At 45.2% G+C, this 14,960-nt stretch overlaps 1 protein-coding gene across 1 annotated transcript in view; it reads right to left on the bottom strand.

Annotated features, from left to right (window-relative positions):
• LOC126538501 (KRR1 small subunit processome component homolog) overlaps positions 1-14,960 on the bottom strand; it is a 64,242-nt gene that overhangs the window by 43,209 nt on the left and 6,073 nt on the right. Inside the window, exon 3 of the mRNA XM_050185357.2 lies at positions 6,082-6,216. Within this exon, the coding sequence (XP_050041314.1) occupies positions 6,082-6,216 (135 nt within the window). The remainder of the gene's footprint in view (positions 1-6,081; positions 6,217-14,960) is intronic.

Genomic DNA, 14,960 nt, shown 5'->3' on the forward strand with positions numbered 1-14,960 from the left:
GCGGCAGATACGAACTTACGGAGGTAAACATCGCCTCGTCTCGACATCGTTCGTTTCAGGGAACTAAGCAACGCAATCGTTACGACTATTTGGCACGGAAAACGCCGTCCAGACTGCAAAATTTTGATCGTTATATCCGATATGCGGTGAATAACCTATCGTTATAAATGGTGTTTTTCCCCATAGACCTAATGCATAAAATGACACTCTCATGTCGACCCATCGTTATAACCGATATATCGTTATATGTGGTATCGTTATAAGTGGACTGCACTGTACATGCCATGTGTTATTAACTTGAAGTGAGTTGTGAATATTAAATCACATGCAAGCACAAGTGTTTGGTGGATTACATTTTTATACAGTAGAAAATTCAGGTCTGTGTGCCTATCACATAATTTTTTTTTTCTAAGCGGACATCTTTGGTTTCTCCAATTTTTAAGGAAAGAAAGCATACAATATAATGACATATAATATGAACACAAGTTCATGAACACGATTGCACCGAAGTTTGCAAATGTACCTGTCTTGGGAGGACAACGAAGGGATGCGTACTTGAAAATACGCGTCAAACATGATAATAAGAATTCACTGAATACAAGAAAAACACACAATGCAAACATCCATGTACCCCCTTGGACAACATGGATGGGTGGCTCATTCGCTCCGAGCCCGAGTTGAGACAGCTCTGTGGCCGTCATAGATTTAAGAATGTGTGTAGTGCGTGCTTACTCTGCTAGAATGCAAGATGTCCCTCCCTGTGACGATAGTAAAGGACTTAAAGGGACCCTGAAACGATTTTGACGATTTTCTACAAACGTACTGAGTCGTTAGAGTAGGTCCTTCTGATCATTAATTGACACATCTAAGTGCTCCGCGTAAAGCGTGTAATTTATTATTAGGTTTTAAAAATGCACATCGCTGCCGATCGGAGCACGCTGCTCGGCAGAATTTTAAGCCGCCCCTACCCATATGACGTCAGTGGGGCGAGCTATCCGATTGGCTGACCAGTGCGCGTGATCAATAATTTTTCCAACTTTATGGTAAACAAATGATCTTCGTAATAGTTGGAATGTTAGTTCATTTGTTTTTATAAACAGAAAGTAACATAAAGAGAATGCACAAGAACGACTTTTCAATACAATTAAGCACTTCCGGCACACAGCAAGTGTCGTCTGCTTGTGTTACAACGTACTCCATTTTGACGAGAGCTCCGCGGTCAGAGTCGGTCTCAGTCTTTTCGCGAGCACTATGATTAGACTTTGTTGCTTTGTGGACTGCAAACGTAGCGACTGGCAATATGTCAAGCTGCGACATCGTGTCCCTCTGCAAGGCAGCATACGAGCGAGCTGGCTGCTGCGCATCGGACTGCCGCTATCCGATCGACGCCAGGGTTTGCGCGTTTGTGGCCGCCACTTTACACCGGAAAATTACTAACGCAATAGCGTTTTGCGAGTCCGGTATTAGGGCAAATGCAAGTGCAAGGGGACAGGGTCTGGTCGCTTGACTGTGCCGTAATGGGATGAGCCATGGGATGAGCAGAATCGCAAATGCAAATGGTCTGCACGGTGCAGCCACCTGGTGGCACAGAGCTCAACCATACACAGTAGCAGTAACGAAGTGTATTCTTCTTTGGCTGCTGGTGTGTATTTTTCGCAGGAGTGTAATCATCAACACTTTGTTTTTATAAATGTTTAAAATGTTTTACACTTGGTTAGAGCAATATTAGCGCTTTGTTTGGCTGGTTAAGCGCTGCGCCAACAAGTGGCTGGACCGTGCAGACCGATCAGGCCGCACGTACGTCTACGCTAAAGTTCCTTCATCAGCTTGAGTTTATGCCTCCAGTCATTTGCCGAAATGACCAGCGTGCCTGTGGTTACCGGAATACCAGACACGTTCGGCGCTACGACAGAATGCTCGCAACGCACGCTGCTTCGATAGCTCTCGCTTGGGGTCGACGGCCAAGCGGCTAGCGGAGAGGTTTCACGCGGGCGGGGGCAGGCTCCAAAACAACCGGAAGTGGACGATGTGACGTCGCATCGTGACGCGAAACCAGTGAAGGCGGAGCTTAGCCCCGATCGCTCGGCGAACGAGTTGAGGAGGAAAAGCATGACTAGGGAGGAGGGTAACTTCTAATCGCTTGAAGCTCCATTAATACGTAACGCTTCACTTAAATTGTGGTGTGAATGTTCTACTTAAGCTGTACCCTACGCGTCTACAAAATTTGTCCGAACCGTTTCAGGGGCCCTTTAAGTAACATGGAAAAGACTTTTGGCATAAAAAGGTGATTTCATATGCTGATCATTACCGTAGTGAAGACGTGCATACAGCACGTTTCATCATCATCATCATCATCATCAGCCTGGTTACGCCCACTGCAGGGCAAAGGCCTCTCCCATACTTCTCCAACTGCCCCGGTCATGTACTAATTGTGGCCATGTTGACCCTCCAAACTTCCTAATCTCATCTGCCCACCTAACTTTCTGTCGCCCCCTGCTACGCTTCCCTTCCCTCGGAATCCAGTCCGTAACCCTTAATGACCATCGGTTATCTTCCCTCCTCATTACATGTCCTGCCCATGCCCATTTCTTTTTCTTGATTTCAACTAAGATGTCATTAACGCGCGTTTGTTCCCTCACCCAATCTGCTTTTTTCTTATCCCTTAATGTTACACCTATCATTCTTCTTTCCATAGCTCGTTGCGTCGTCCTCAATTTACAGCACGTTTACGCAGCAAGAATTGTAAGGTACAAGAAATGTAAGGTATCCCCTCTGTGAGGATACTTAGAACCTAGTTAGAATGGAAGATGCTTTTTTTTTGCATAAGGAAAGAATTCATATAATGGTTATTTACCATAGAGAAACTTGGAGATGTGCGCATTGCAAGCTTATGCTGCAAGAAATCCCCCCTTTGAAGGATACTACTTGCATACTATTTACCTAATAAACATGTAAGGAAAGACATTTTTGGCATAACAGCCAAATTCACATGGGAGGGTTGAAACTTCTGTAAAAAAAAAAAATAATAAACCAAGGCAGTAAAGCTTGTGGAGTAGGACCAGAGGAATTATTACTCGTAAATGAACTCGAATGTGTGTTGGTGTCCTGAGTGCCTTCGGAAGCCCTGTCTTGGGAGGGAATGTCGGACGGAAGCTCAGGAGATTCTTCTGCATGGGGTGATCCTGGTCGCGGGGACGAAACAAGAGGTTGTAATGAAGTGGATGCAGCAGGAAAACCGGTACCAGTAGTATTCTTGCTGATGCGATGCCTTGAAAGACTTGGTCACGAAGGGACTCGCGTGCCAAGTGCCAAACACACAAGCAGGCGCCAGCCTTTGTAAAGCAGTGATGAAGTCCTGGAAGGTGTCCCCGGGTCATTGTTTTCTGTCACTGAAGATAACACGATCTACCAGGAGATTTGTGCTTTCTTCATAATGTTGGTTGAAGATGCAAAGAAAGTCTTAGAATGTTGCAGCTGTCAGGTCCATTTGTGACGCCTTATTGTAGTAGAGACGCTGCCCCTCAAATCCTAAATTACTCAGTAAAATGGCCTTCTTCCTCTCATCTTGTAGTGCCTCGCATCCAATCGCCTGGAGAAACGTGCAAAAAAAAACTATCCAAGTCAACCACGGTACCAAAGGAGTACCGGGTAATGCAAGGAAAGACGGCATGGGGGGCACGATAGCCATGCTGAGCACCGAGAACAAAGACGGGGGAGTTGAGGTTGACGGAGCAGAAGTAGGAGTAGTAGCGTCTTGCATGCCGGAAGCCATGTAGGAGCAGTAAAGTGGAAACCACTTATAATGATACGGGTTATAACAATATATCGGTTATAACATTGAGAAGCTGCTGCACCGTCAATTTTTGTATGTGTTCCATGGTGAAATAACCCGCTTACTACAATGCCCTCATGTCGCAGTAGCGGTTACAACGATAAAATCTGGCTGCTGGGTGTCCGAGCCGAAAGGTAGTGAAATGTGAAATCCTTGAAAAAAGAAAAAAATGAAAACGAGACATTCGAGCCGCTGCAAGATGGCTCTCTGCTCCAACAGCGGCAGCGCGCTAGTTTTCCAGCCATCTCCGCATGCCTCTCTCCCGTTGCCTTTCCACCCCTCCGAACACGAATGAGCTGCACCCATAGCTCTAAGCCACCCCATCCTCTGAAACACGAATGGACCGCGTCAACTGCACTGCTCGCAGGTTGCTCGCCTGTTGATCGCTGGCTCCTCATTCAGCGCAGTTCTGCTAACAGCTTAATCGCTCGCGTTCGTCCTTGCTGGTTGCGTCAAAATCGTGCCTGGTCGCGCGGTTTCTCAGCCTCATTTGACACGCCACAGAAACGGAAGATGGCTGATCCGCCTGCTAATCATCGGCAATGCATGACGTTGCCGGTGAAAAGAAAGCGCACGGCTATAGATTTTTGAAACTAAGTGCTTCTAACCGATGAGGCAATCGTTGCGAATGTGCTTGCATCGGATAGCGACAGCGACGACGGCAGCGATGAAACGGTAGGGCACGCTGCCTCAACATTGTCCTCACAGGAGGCCCGGCAGATGATTCAGTCCCTCTGGGGCTTCGTTTTCGCGATGAACCTTCCGCTGCACTACGTGGAGCACCTGGATGCCTTGGAGGATGTACGCAAGCTTTACGCAAAGCATGCAAGGCTGACAGACATAGGGTTTTCTTGTGCAAGCCAGCGAGAAGTGCGTGGCAAGATGCTTGTGGCGATCTTGCCTCAGCATTTCTTCTGGATTTTTTAAGCTGACAGGCTGCCCCAGCAGCCTTCTCACAATTTTTAAAAGGACCTTTTGGGGCCACCAAAGCAATGCTTCGGCAGTGCTTGTATATTGCGTGGCACCCGTGACCCCACTTTTAAGTTGTTATAGCAGTGCCACTTTTAACGCCGACAGCCACGGCTTGTTAGACGCGATCGAAGCTCCCAGGAAGCAGTTAAATGAGTGAACATAATCAGCAGGTGGATGGAGGAAGGTGCTTGGGAGGTTCACTGGCTTACCTGCTATTATAGTTTTCTCGCATCAGCTCTGCCATCCCCCTATTTTGATTTTTTCATGCAACCCTGTTATAACAATTATTGGTTATAACGATGAAATTTTCATGGCAATTGAATATTGTTATAAGTGGGTTAGACTGTAGTAGAATGGCAGAGGCAAGCAGCAAGCAGAATAAATGGTTACCTCGTCGCCAGTTTGTAGTATGTGAACGGCAACAGAGTGCGCTGTACAGCCAGACGCGGCACAGCTACAACGTGCTACATAGCTGAACGTTGCTCAAGTGGAACACTTGCAGCGTGCATGCAGGACCCGGCGCACGCAGCAGCAAAACGGCATGGGAGTGTTGATCCCATCGCCAGTTTGTAGTAGAGCTTTAACAGGGCAGCTGGACGCAGGACCTATGGCGAGAGGCCAAATGGCCGGGGCGCGAAGCACCGCAACATAAGAGCTGGACTGCTCAAGTTGGGGACCAGACAACGAATCTGTTTGTTCCAATGAGGGGAAAAGGAACACAGCAGGGTACCCGTACAGTGTTGGGTGCGGAGTGGCGCTAGCAGTCATAACCTTTACGAAACCAAAACAGGAAATCGCAGTAGTGCTCAATCAGTAAGTTGGCGGGTGCCAATGACGAAGGCATGACCAAGGCAGTAGTATTGCCAAAAGTTAGAGTCGCAGAATACATCCCTAGGCGCAAATCGTAACACCTCCTTTGCATTAAGTGGGAGCGGAGGTTTTCGTCGCAGGCAGATAGCTCAAAACAGATCTGTGCCTACTGGGGTAGTTTTCGGGGTCTACAGCTTTGTTTGTGCCCTAGAAACAGCAGTGTCACAGATGTCCCCCGTCCACTAGCAGTGGCCTTTTTAATTCGTCTCCAATTGCATGGCATGTGCTGCCTTTCTCGCACCTTTCATGCCTCTTGAGATGTGCGTCAACTTCCCTGCCTTCACAGAATTGGTGCCCCTGCTCAGCCAACAGGGAGGGGCTTCAGGCTCCCCCTCGTGTGCACGTTTATGCAGGCTAGAGTCTAAAGCCTGTCCTCATGCCTGGCTGCCCATTTCACTTGTTCTCACCTGCTCGTACGGCACGCTGCGCGACAGGAGCTTGATCATGTCGCGTGCCTTGAGAATGATGTATGGGTCCCACATCTTGCGCGTTGTCGTCACTGTCATGCTGCCCTCGATCACGTCCAATTCTGCATTCACACCCTGAAAAACAAAGTGAGGTGAAACATCATTTGAAGGCACATTCAAATTAAACTGAGTGCTTGCTATACATAGTGCGACAGATAAATTATTTGACAAGTCCCCTTTGGCAATAAACTCCACAATTCCAGATTCAATTATGGTGTGTCTACTTAATACACAAGAATGACCCTACAGCCCCAAAAGCGTGACAGCATGTGAACTCATCTGGCTTCTTGTATGACTCGCACAGTACTACCAACATGTGTGAAATAGATGGAACATACAGTAAAGCCTCGTTAACTTGAAGTTGTAAAAACAGGGGAAAATTTAAACATGAATGGAGTTTTAAGATAAGCGAAGTCACGAAAATAGAAACCCCTGGTTGTGCATAGACCACATACAGTCGAACCCACTTATAACAATATTCAAGTGCCACAAAAATTCCATTGTTATAACCGGGTTGCATGAAAAAAATCAAAATAGGGGGATGGCAGAGATGTTGAGAAAACTATAATGGCAGGCAGGCCAGTGTTCTCCCCACCACCTTCCTCCATCTGGCTGCGGATTGTGTTTACTCGTTTAACTGCTTCCTGGGTGCACTGATCGCGTGCAACAAGCCGTGGCTGTCGGTGTTAAAGAGTGGCACTGTTATAACAACTGCAAAGAGGGGTCATGGATGGCAAGCGATATGCAAGCACCACCGAGGCATCGCTTGGTGGCCCCAAAGAAGCCTTTTAAAAATTGCGAGAAGGCTGCTGCGGCAGCCTGTCAGCTTGAGAAATACAGAACGCTGAGGTGAGATCGCCACAAGCATCTCGCCACATACTTTTCTCCTGCCTTGCACGAGAAAACCCTATCGCAGTCAGCCTTGTATGCTTTACACGAAGCTTGCCGACATTCTTCTCCAAGGCATCCAGGTGCTCCACGTAGTGCAGCGGAAGGTTCCTCGCGAGAACGAAGCCTCGGAGGGACTGAATCCACTGCCGGGCCTCCTGTGAGGACAATGTTGAGGCAGCCTGCCCTACTGCGTCATTACTGCCGTCGTCACCGTCGCTATCCAATGCAAGCATGTTCGCGACGATTGCCCCATTGGTTAGAAGCACTTAGTTTCCGAATCTAAAGCCATGCGCTTTCTTTTCACCGGCAACATCATGCATTGCCAATGATCAGCGGGCGCATCAGTCATCTTTCGCTTCAGCAGCGAGTCAAACCAACTGTTGGTCGAACGAGGCTGAGAAACCATGTGGCCAGGAACGATTTCGACGCAGCCAACAAAGATAAACACAAGCGATTAATCTGTTTGCAGAACTGCGCTGAATAAGGAGCCAGCAAGCAATCTGCGAGCAGTGCACTTGGCACAGTCCATTTGTGTTTCGAAACGTGGGGCAGCTTAGAGCTATGGGAGCAGCCCATTCCTGTTTGGAGAGGTGGAAGGGCGACAGGAAAGAGGCACGTGGAGATGGCTGGAAATTGAGCATGCGGCAGCTGTTGAAGCAGCGGTCCATCATGCAGCGGCTCAAATATGTCGTTTTCTCTTCTTTTTTCAAGGATTTTGCATTTTACTACCTTTCAGCATGGACACCCAGCAGCCAGACTTCATTGTTATAACTGATAATGCGGCACTGGGGCATTGTAGTAAGCGGGTTATTTCACCAAGGAAAACATACAAAAGTTGATGGTGCAGCAGCTTCTCATTGTTATAACCGATATACTGTTAAAACGGGTATCGTTATAAGTGGATTCCACTGTAGAGCCTTTCGAAATAAGCACTAATAGCCGCTAAATTTCTCACAAAAGCTCAATATTCCAGAAGCAGCATTTTGTTTCGGTAGATCACTTTTGCGCAATATTGTGCGACTTAGCACCCTACACATTGGGTGTCTACGGGCAACAGTGATCTTCGTACAGAGACAAGCAAACACTGTTGCACATAGGCACCAACCTGTCCAAAGCCAAGTTACACAAAATAACGCGAAAAAAGTAATTGACCGAGAATACCACCCAAGGGCTGCAATTGTGCATTCGTGCCTTCTTCTCGATTATATGCCACTCTTTCATCCACTGTTCTCACCTGGCTTATCCCATTAATAACACAGGAGGAGCATCGCTACATGGTCACTAACAAAGCGCAATAAGAAACAGTATCCGAAATTACGTCACTACAATATGATGGCCCTGAACTTGTTACTCGAGAAAATGCAAAAAAATGTACCGAAAATTCCACACAGATTCACCATGAACGAATGGTGCAGCTGCACACATGGCGTACTGCGTAGATCCACAAACTTAGAAATAGAGAGCACCTCGAAAAAGCCAACTGGTGCACACGTGAACATGCATGTTGCGGAGGTATCTTCTCATGCTTTGTCAGGGTCCAGAGCGACACTCTGCCTGCATTATCAATGATATTGCAGCTGGCCGTGAATGGTGGATGGTAAGAGTGGAATAGAATGAAGCATATTTCAGTAAAAAACTTGCACTCCTGTCATTAATGGGCAATATCACGGCTGTACACAAAGTATGGAAATCTTTGGGCAGTGACTTTTTCCCAACATTATCGCAGTCGAGACTTCAAGATATCCAAAGTTCGATGCGATAGTATGTCGAGATAAGAGGTGAAAAATACATGTGGTTGACACTGAGCTAGGCAAAAATTTCCACTCAACCAAAATTTTGCGATATCAGAGTTTGAGTTAACCCTTTCGCTGTCACCGACGTACCGGTACGTTTTCGCGCTTCCCCCCCACAGCGTCACCGACGTACCGGTACGTTCTCTATCGTGCGTTCAAAATTTCGCGCCTGACCGCAAAGCTGGCGCTCCTGAACTGGCCCCTCCATCTGTTGACTCTTTCTACAAGTTCGTATTTTCGCCTCGACCTATGTTAGTCACGTATTGAAGAGTACGGTGCGACTGCCACTCGCCCCTCTCTCTTTGCTGAGTGGCGCGGTGGCTCTGGGTTCGCTGTATCATGCGTCGCGCGCGTGTGGTTATGGGTTCAAGGGTTGTTCTGGCATCTCCGCGGGTTTGAAGGTTTTTATTTTTATTCTGTTGGTGTGTCTGCTACGGCGCGTCAAGTTCAGCGGCACGCGCCGCGCCGTTGCCTCTCCGAAAAGAGTGACTCGATTGCTGCTTTCGCTCTCTCGCCGCACCCTCGCTTCCGACTTGAAGCAGTAAACGTAAAGCCCTTCGAACTTTGCTTTAGCCTTTTTCCATCTCCCTCTGTCTTCTTGATCACGCAACGTCCCATTTCTCTCCGTTGTGCGGGCGACTGAAAGCGCATCCTCCCTGCGCGCGGTTACTTTCGAATGGCTGAGCGCGCGGACCTTTGTCTGCTCATTGGAGCGGTGGCTCAATTCCGATTCAGAGTACGAGCCGAGCTCGGATTCAGACTCGGACAGTCTCATGCGAGGAAGAGGGGAGTTCCGCATCGTCAGATTCGGATGTTGAACGGATGTTATAGTCAGGCTGATGATGATGATGATGTTTACTAACAACAGCTGCAGAACACTGGAATGTGCATATTGCAGTGACTATGTTGTTTGTATACCAATCACAATCAAAAATAAATTGCTATGTTCATTCCCTGTTATGCTCGTTCCCTGAAACCAAGCCGACACTGGGGGGGCGTCACGGCCAGAAAGGTCCGACAGCGAAAGGGTTAATGATGGTTGACTGTAGATCAATATTTTTCCAACTGACCTTTACTACCGCTAGCTCAAATGAGTTTTAGGTTGGCATAATGCACTCAACCAACACACAGACATGGAATGCCATGTGCTGCTGCAGTTCTTGACATGATGGTGTGGAGACGGGGCTCAGAGGACACAAACCCTGGTCAAGGCCAAAACCTAGTTTGCTTTACTGCTGGTGCTCCTCGAGAGACTTCATCTTTCTCGACCCAAGGGCACAATGGAATGTAGTGTTGAAAGCTCTTTCTAGTGGCTAGGCATTGCCACTGTAAGTAAACATTACATGTTTAGCCTATAATATCTCTCCAATAAATTGCATTATATGCTGTAACAGCATTGAGGTGCAATCAGGAAGCACTACAAACACGAGAGGTGCTGTACTCGCAGACAACTTTTCTTGGCTGTGAAGCAAAAGCTACGAAGTTGGAGTTTCTGTGCATGACTGTATTCGTACACAATGTAGTTCATGAGAGCTCGGTACTGCTTTTGGTTTCTCCAACCTTGCACAAATTCTTTACTTTAGTGAAGGCAGAGACAAATAATTTGGCATGAATCAATCAATGTTAATACACATCTGATATGTACCGAGTTCCAAAAATCTAGCAATACAGCCTGCGCTGGAGCCTCAAAGCAGCCATATAACCTCAGTGTTGGTTGGGACTTGGACATGCAACTGATGCTGGTAGAGCTGGCGCTGGGGTTACATAGCTGGCTCGTTTGTACATTCCGCCAGTTGCAATCTTCAGATGAGTTCACTTCGTTTCTGCATACATGCTGCAAACATTCGTTTTGTGTGCTTCGAGAGTGTTTTGTTGTTCAAGTTGGTCAACAGCATCTCAGGGGGATTTGACTGGTGGGACAGCAAGTAAGCGACAAACACTGACAGGAAGACATGGACACCATCACGCCTTTGACAAATGCGTAAAACATGCGATGGTCTCGGGTGTGCGAAAACTCGAAAGGGCAAAAAAACAACCCCCCAAAAAGATACCAGTAGCTAACTGGTTATTTTACGTATTGTTTCAAATTAGGCACGGTAATAAATGAACAAAAATACTGTTTTCTATTTTCGACATAAGAAAGCATTAACAAAACTGTGCAACTACTTCAAGCAATGGTGACGGAGGTGCGCTTTGGTTCTGTGGCCTTCATTTCATAGCCAACAAGGAGGGGGGAGGAAGGCCGCAAGGTGCATGTCAACCCACTGGCAAATGTGTGTTTGTGCTTCATGGAATTTAGGCTGCTGATATCAAACTTTTAAAGTTATGCAGCTATAGCAAATAACATGCAGCATGAAGTAGCAGAATCGGTCACGAAGTGCCTTTATCACTGAATCACGAATAAGTATCTATGCAGCACAACAATAATTTTAGTTTTTCAGCATATCAAACAAAATACTACTATCGATTAGCGCACTACATAAAAAAGTTGAAGCAACACAACCATAGAGAGAAAAGAGCACAAAAGGACACTACCACATCTGTAATGCAACCTTGCTACGTAAGTGTCAGCCTGCTTTAGTTGTTACATACCACAGTATCACAGTACAAGGGCTCTGAGTCAGGCTCCATAATACAAACCCCCAAGTGAGTAAGACAATGGTTGTGATGCAGCTCCCAAAACAAAGTGGATCCCTTCCTTGATGAAATCAAGGAATGACAATCTTGTGCAAAAAAACAAATCCCTGAGCGATGAGAAAAAGTCCCTTGTGGATAGTAACAAGAACCTTACGCAAAAAGTTGGTGACCTGGAGCAGTACTCGCGGCAAAACAATGTGGAAATTAGGGGCATCCCAAGAACAGACCGAGAAAACTTCCTGTCAATTGCACAGGTCTTGAGTGAAAAGATCGGCTGTCCTGTGGCTGCTGCTGATGTAGATATTGTTCACCACGTACCTGCTAAACAGGGAACCAACATCATAGCATGATTCTGCTCTAGGACAAAAAAGGCCGACTTTGCATCCAAAGCGCGAAAGGCCCGACTCGTTACGTACGACTGCTATTGGGCACTCGCATAAGCCACCGGCATCTATTTTTGTCAACGATCATCTAACACCGGAAAATAAGAGACTTTTTGCGCAGGCACTACAACTTAAGAAATCTAAAGGTTGGAAATTTCTGCGGACCGACAACTACGCTATCAAGGCCAGGAAGTTCGAAGACAGCCGTGTGCACTGCCTCTCCCGTGTGACTGATCTAACTATCTTCATGTAATCACACGTCTTAGCACGCTCTGATCTTTACAATTAATCATGGCTGAGTCTGTTTTCTCACTTGATCAAACTAATTCTCTGCTGAAAAAAAAGCAGCCCATGCTATCTTTAGTACATCTTAACGTCCGCAGTATTCGTAGGCCCCACGATAATGTTGTCACATTTGTTTCCATTCTGGACCACGCTTTCTCTTTCATTTGCCTGTCTGAGACGTGGTTGTCATCACATGACGGAAATCTGTACGGTCTTCCCAGTTATACTTCTGAATACTGTCATCACGAAGGATATCGTAGTGGCGGTTCGGCCATATTAGTAAGTTCAAAACTGTCATATAAACGCCATCATGACTTCACTTTGTGCACCTCTCCCTGCGAATCTGTTTCGTTAGAAGTAGATCAAAGTAACTTTCAGTCAAGCAGTAACTTGTTGCCGACCAATCGTAATATTATAAATGCGTCCATCTATCGCTCACCTTCGTCTTCTTATATTGAGTACTGCAGAGAATTCGAGCAGTTACTGAACAAGTTAATTGACAAGAACAAGGATACAATAAGGAACAAGGATTTACGGTGACATTAACATCAATATAATTGACCCTAACAGTCAGTCGTGCTCAGAGTACGTTACCCCTTTTTTTAGCTGTGTATTTTCTTCGCTAATTTATACTCCAACTTGGTGTGAACAAGGCGTTTATAGCACCTCAATATAGATCACATCCTTTCCAGCTTACCCACTGATAATACCACGGCCGGTGTAGTAAACTATAATATAACAGACCATTATCCCATATATTTTTGTGCAGGCTCCGTAACATCTAGTCTATCTAGAAAAAGCATCAGGTCATTCTTTGATTCAAATAAATTAATTCACCTAATTCATGCGACTGACTGGACTGACATGTTTCTGGAGCAATGTGCAGAAAAAGCTTTTGCACCTTTTTCAACGAAGATATCAGAGTGCACTAACTTATGCATGAGTAACTTCACAGTGACGCGCTGGTTCAGTGCACCAAGAAAGCCTTGGATCAGCAAGAGTTTAATGCGGTTCATAGTAAAAAAAGACAACCTTCACGAGGAGCTCAAAGCTCAGCGATTAATAACACATTATGTTCACGATTCAAAGCATATTCAAATGTTCTTGCAGCCACCCTAAAATGTGCTAAGCGTAATTACTACGAAAACAAGATGGGCAAAATGGAAACGACACCCGACGAACCTGGCAAGTTATTAAAGAATTTTTAAACACCAATACCACTGATAATGGCATATCATGTGTCAGCTACAATTCAGTTAACTTAACAGACCCTAAGGACGTCGCTAACGCTTTCCGTAACCATTTTAGTGCTGTAGTTGATCTACAGCATGAACCACCCTTACCTAGTTTACCACACAGTACCTATTCATTTTACTTATACCCTACAACTTCACAAGAAGTTTGTAGTATCGTAACATCACTCAAAACAACTGCTCCTGGCCTTGATCTCATCCGACCGTCGAACATTAAGCTTGTGCATAAAGAAATTTCATCGGTATTTGCCGACGTAATAAATAAATTATTTAAAGATGGTGTCTTTCCCAAAAGCCTCAAAATGGGTAAGGTAATCCCAATTTTTAAAAAAGGTAATTGTGAGTGTTCAAATTTTATCGTCCTATTTGCATTTTGTCTTTCTTTAGCAAGGTAACTGAAAAGCTTATTCACAAGGGTTTAACTAATTACTTATCCAAATTTAAGCTATTATCTCCTTATTAATTTGGTTTTAGAGAGTATTTGTCAATAGAACTTGCACTTATTACATTTACTGACAAAGTTAAATTAGCTACAGACAAAGGCCTATTAGTCGGTGCTCTCTTTATTGATTTCACTAAAACGTTCGATACAATTAACCACCTCATCCTACCACACGAACTAGAATTTTATGGTATTTCTGGCCCGCCTTTGCAGTTAATTCTTGACTAACAGACCGACCCCAAATTGTCAAAGTGAATAGTTCCTTCTCTTCAACTAAACTTATTATTGGAGCCATCCCTCAAAGATCAATACTTGGGCCATTGTTATTTTTATTGTTCATTAATGATTTGCCACAAGTATTAACGCATGTCCACTGCCTTCTCTATGCCGATGACACAACCACTTTCGTATCTGACAGAAATTCCATCACACTACTAAACAAGCTAAACAATGATCTCGCTAATGTTCATGAATGGTGCTTGAAAAACACATTATATACCAATCCATCGAATACAATATTTATGGAATGTCATTCCTCTCAAACATTATTTATAGATTCCTTAGTTGTATCACTTAACAATCGCATAATTACAAGATCTGGGTCAACGAAATTTCTAGGCATTATCTTAGATGAGCACTTAAAATTCAACCGCCATGCCCAATCTCTTGTCTGAAAAATTTCTTGTGGCATTCACGTCATTATCAAATCGCACTCCTTTTTTCAGCCAAGTATTCTCTTGTCTTTGTATTACTCGTATATTCAGTCATCTTTCATATTGCCTCTCATCATGGGGTAATACATACTTCACTCATCTCCACCAACTAGAAGCTTTACAAAAAAAAAGCAACTCATACGATTGATGACATTTCAACCTTTCACATCTCACTCTGCTCCCATTTTTTGTTCCCTAAACCTTCTCCCCTTGCGCATGTTATTAAATGATAAGCTGTTGCTAATAATGTTCAGTCTCATAAATAAGGAGCTAGGTATTGAAAGTTTTTACCCGTACTGACCTCACTAATAATAATAACACAAGGTTTTCCGCACGTCACAATTTTCTCCTTCCTAAAATTCGGACCAATTATGGGAAATTTACTGTCATGTTTTCAGGCATATCATTGCGGAATTTGATTC

The sequence above is a fragment of the Dermacentor andersoni genome, chromosome 4, assembly GCF_023375885.2.
Source record: "Dermacentor andersoni chromosome 4, qqDerAnde1_hic_scaffold, whole genome shotgun sequence".
Taxonomy (NCBI): domain Eukaryota; kingdom Metazoa; phylum Arthropoda; class Arachnida; order Ixodida; family Ixodidae; genus Dermacentor; species Dermacentor andersoni.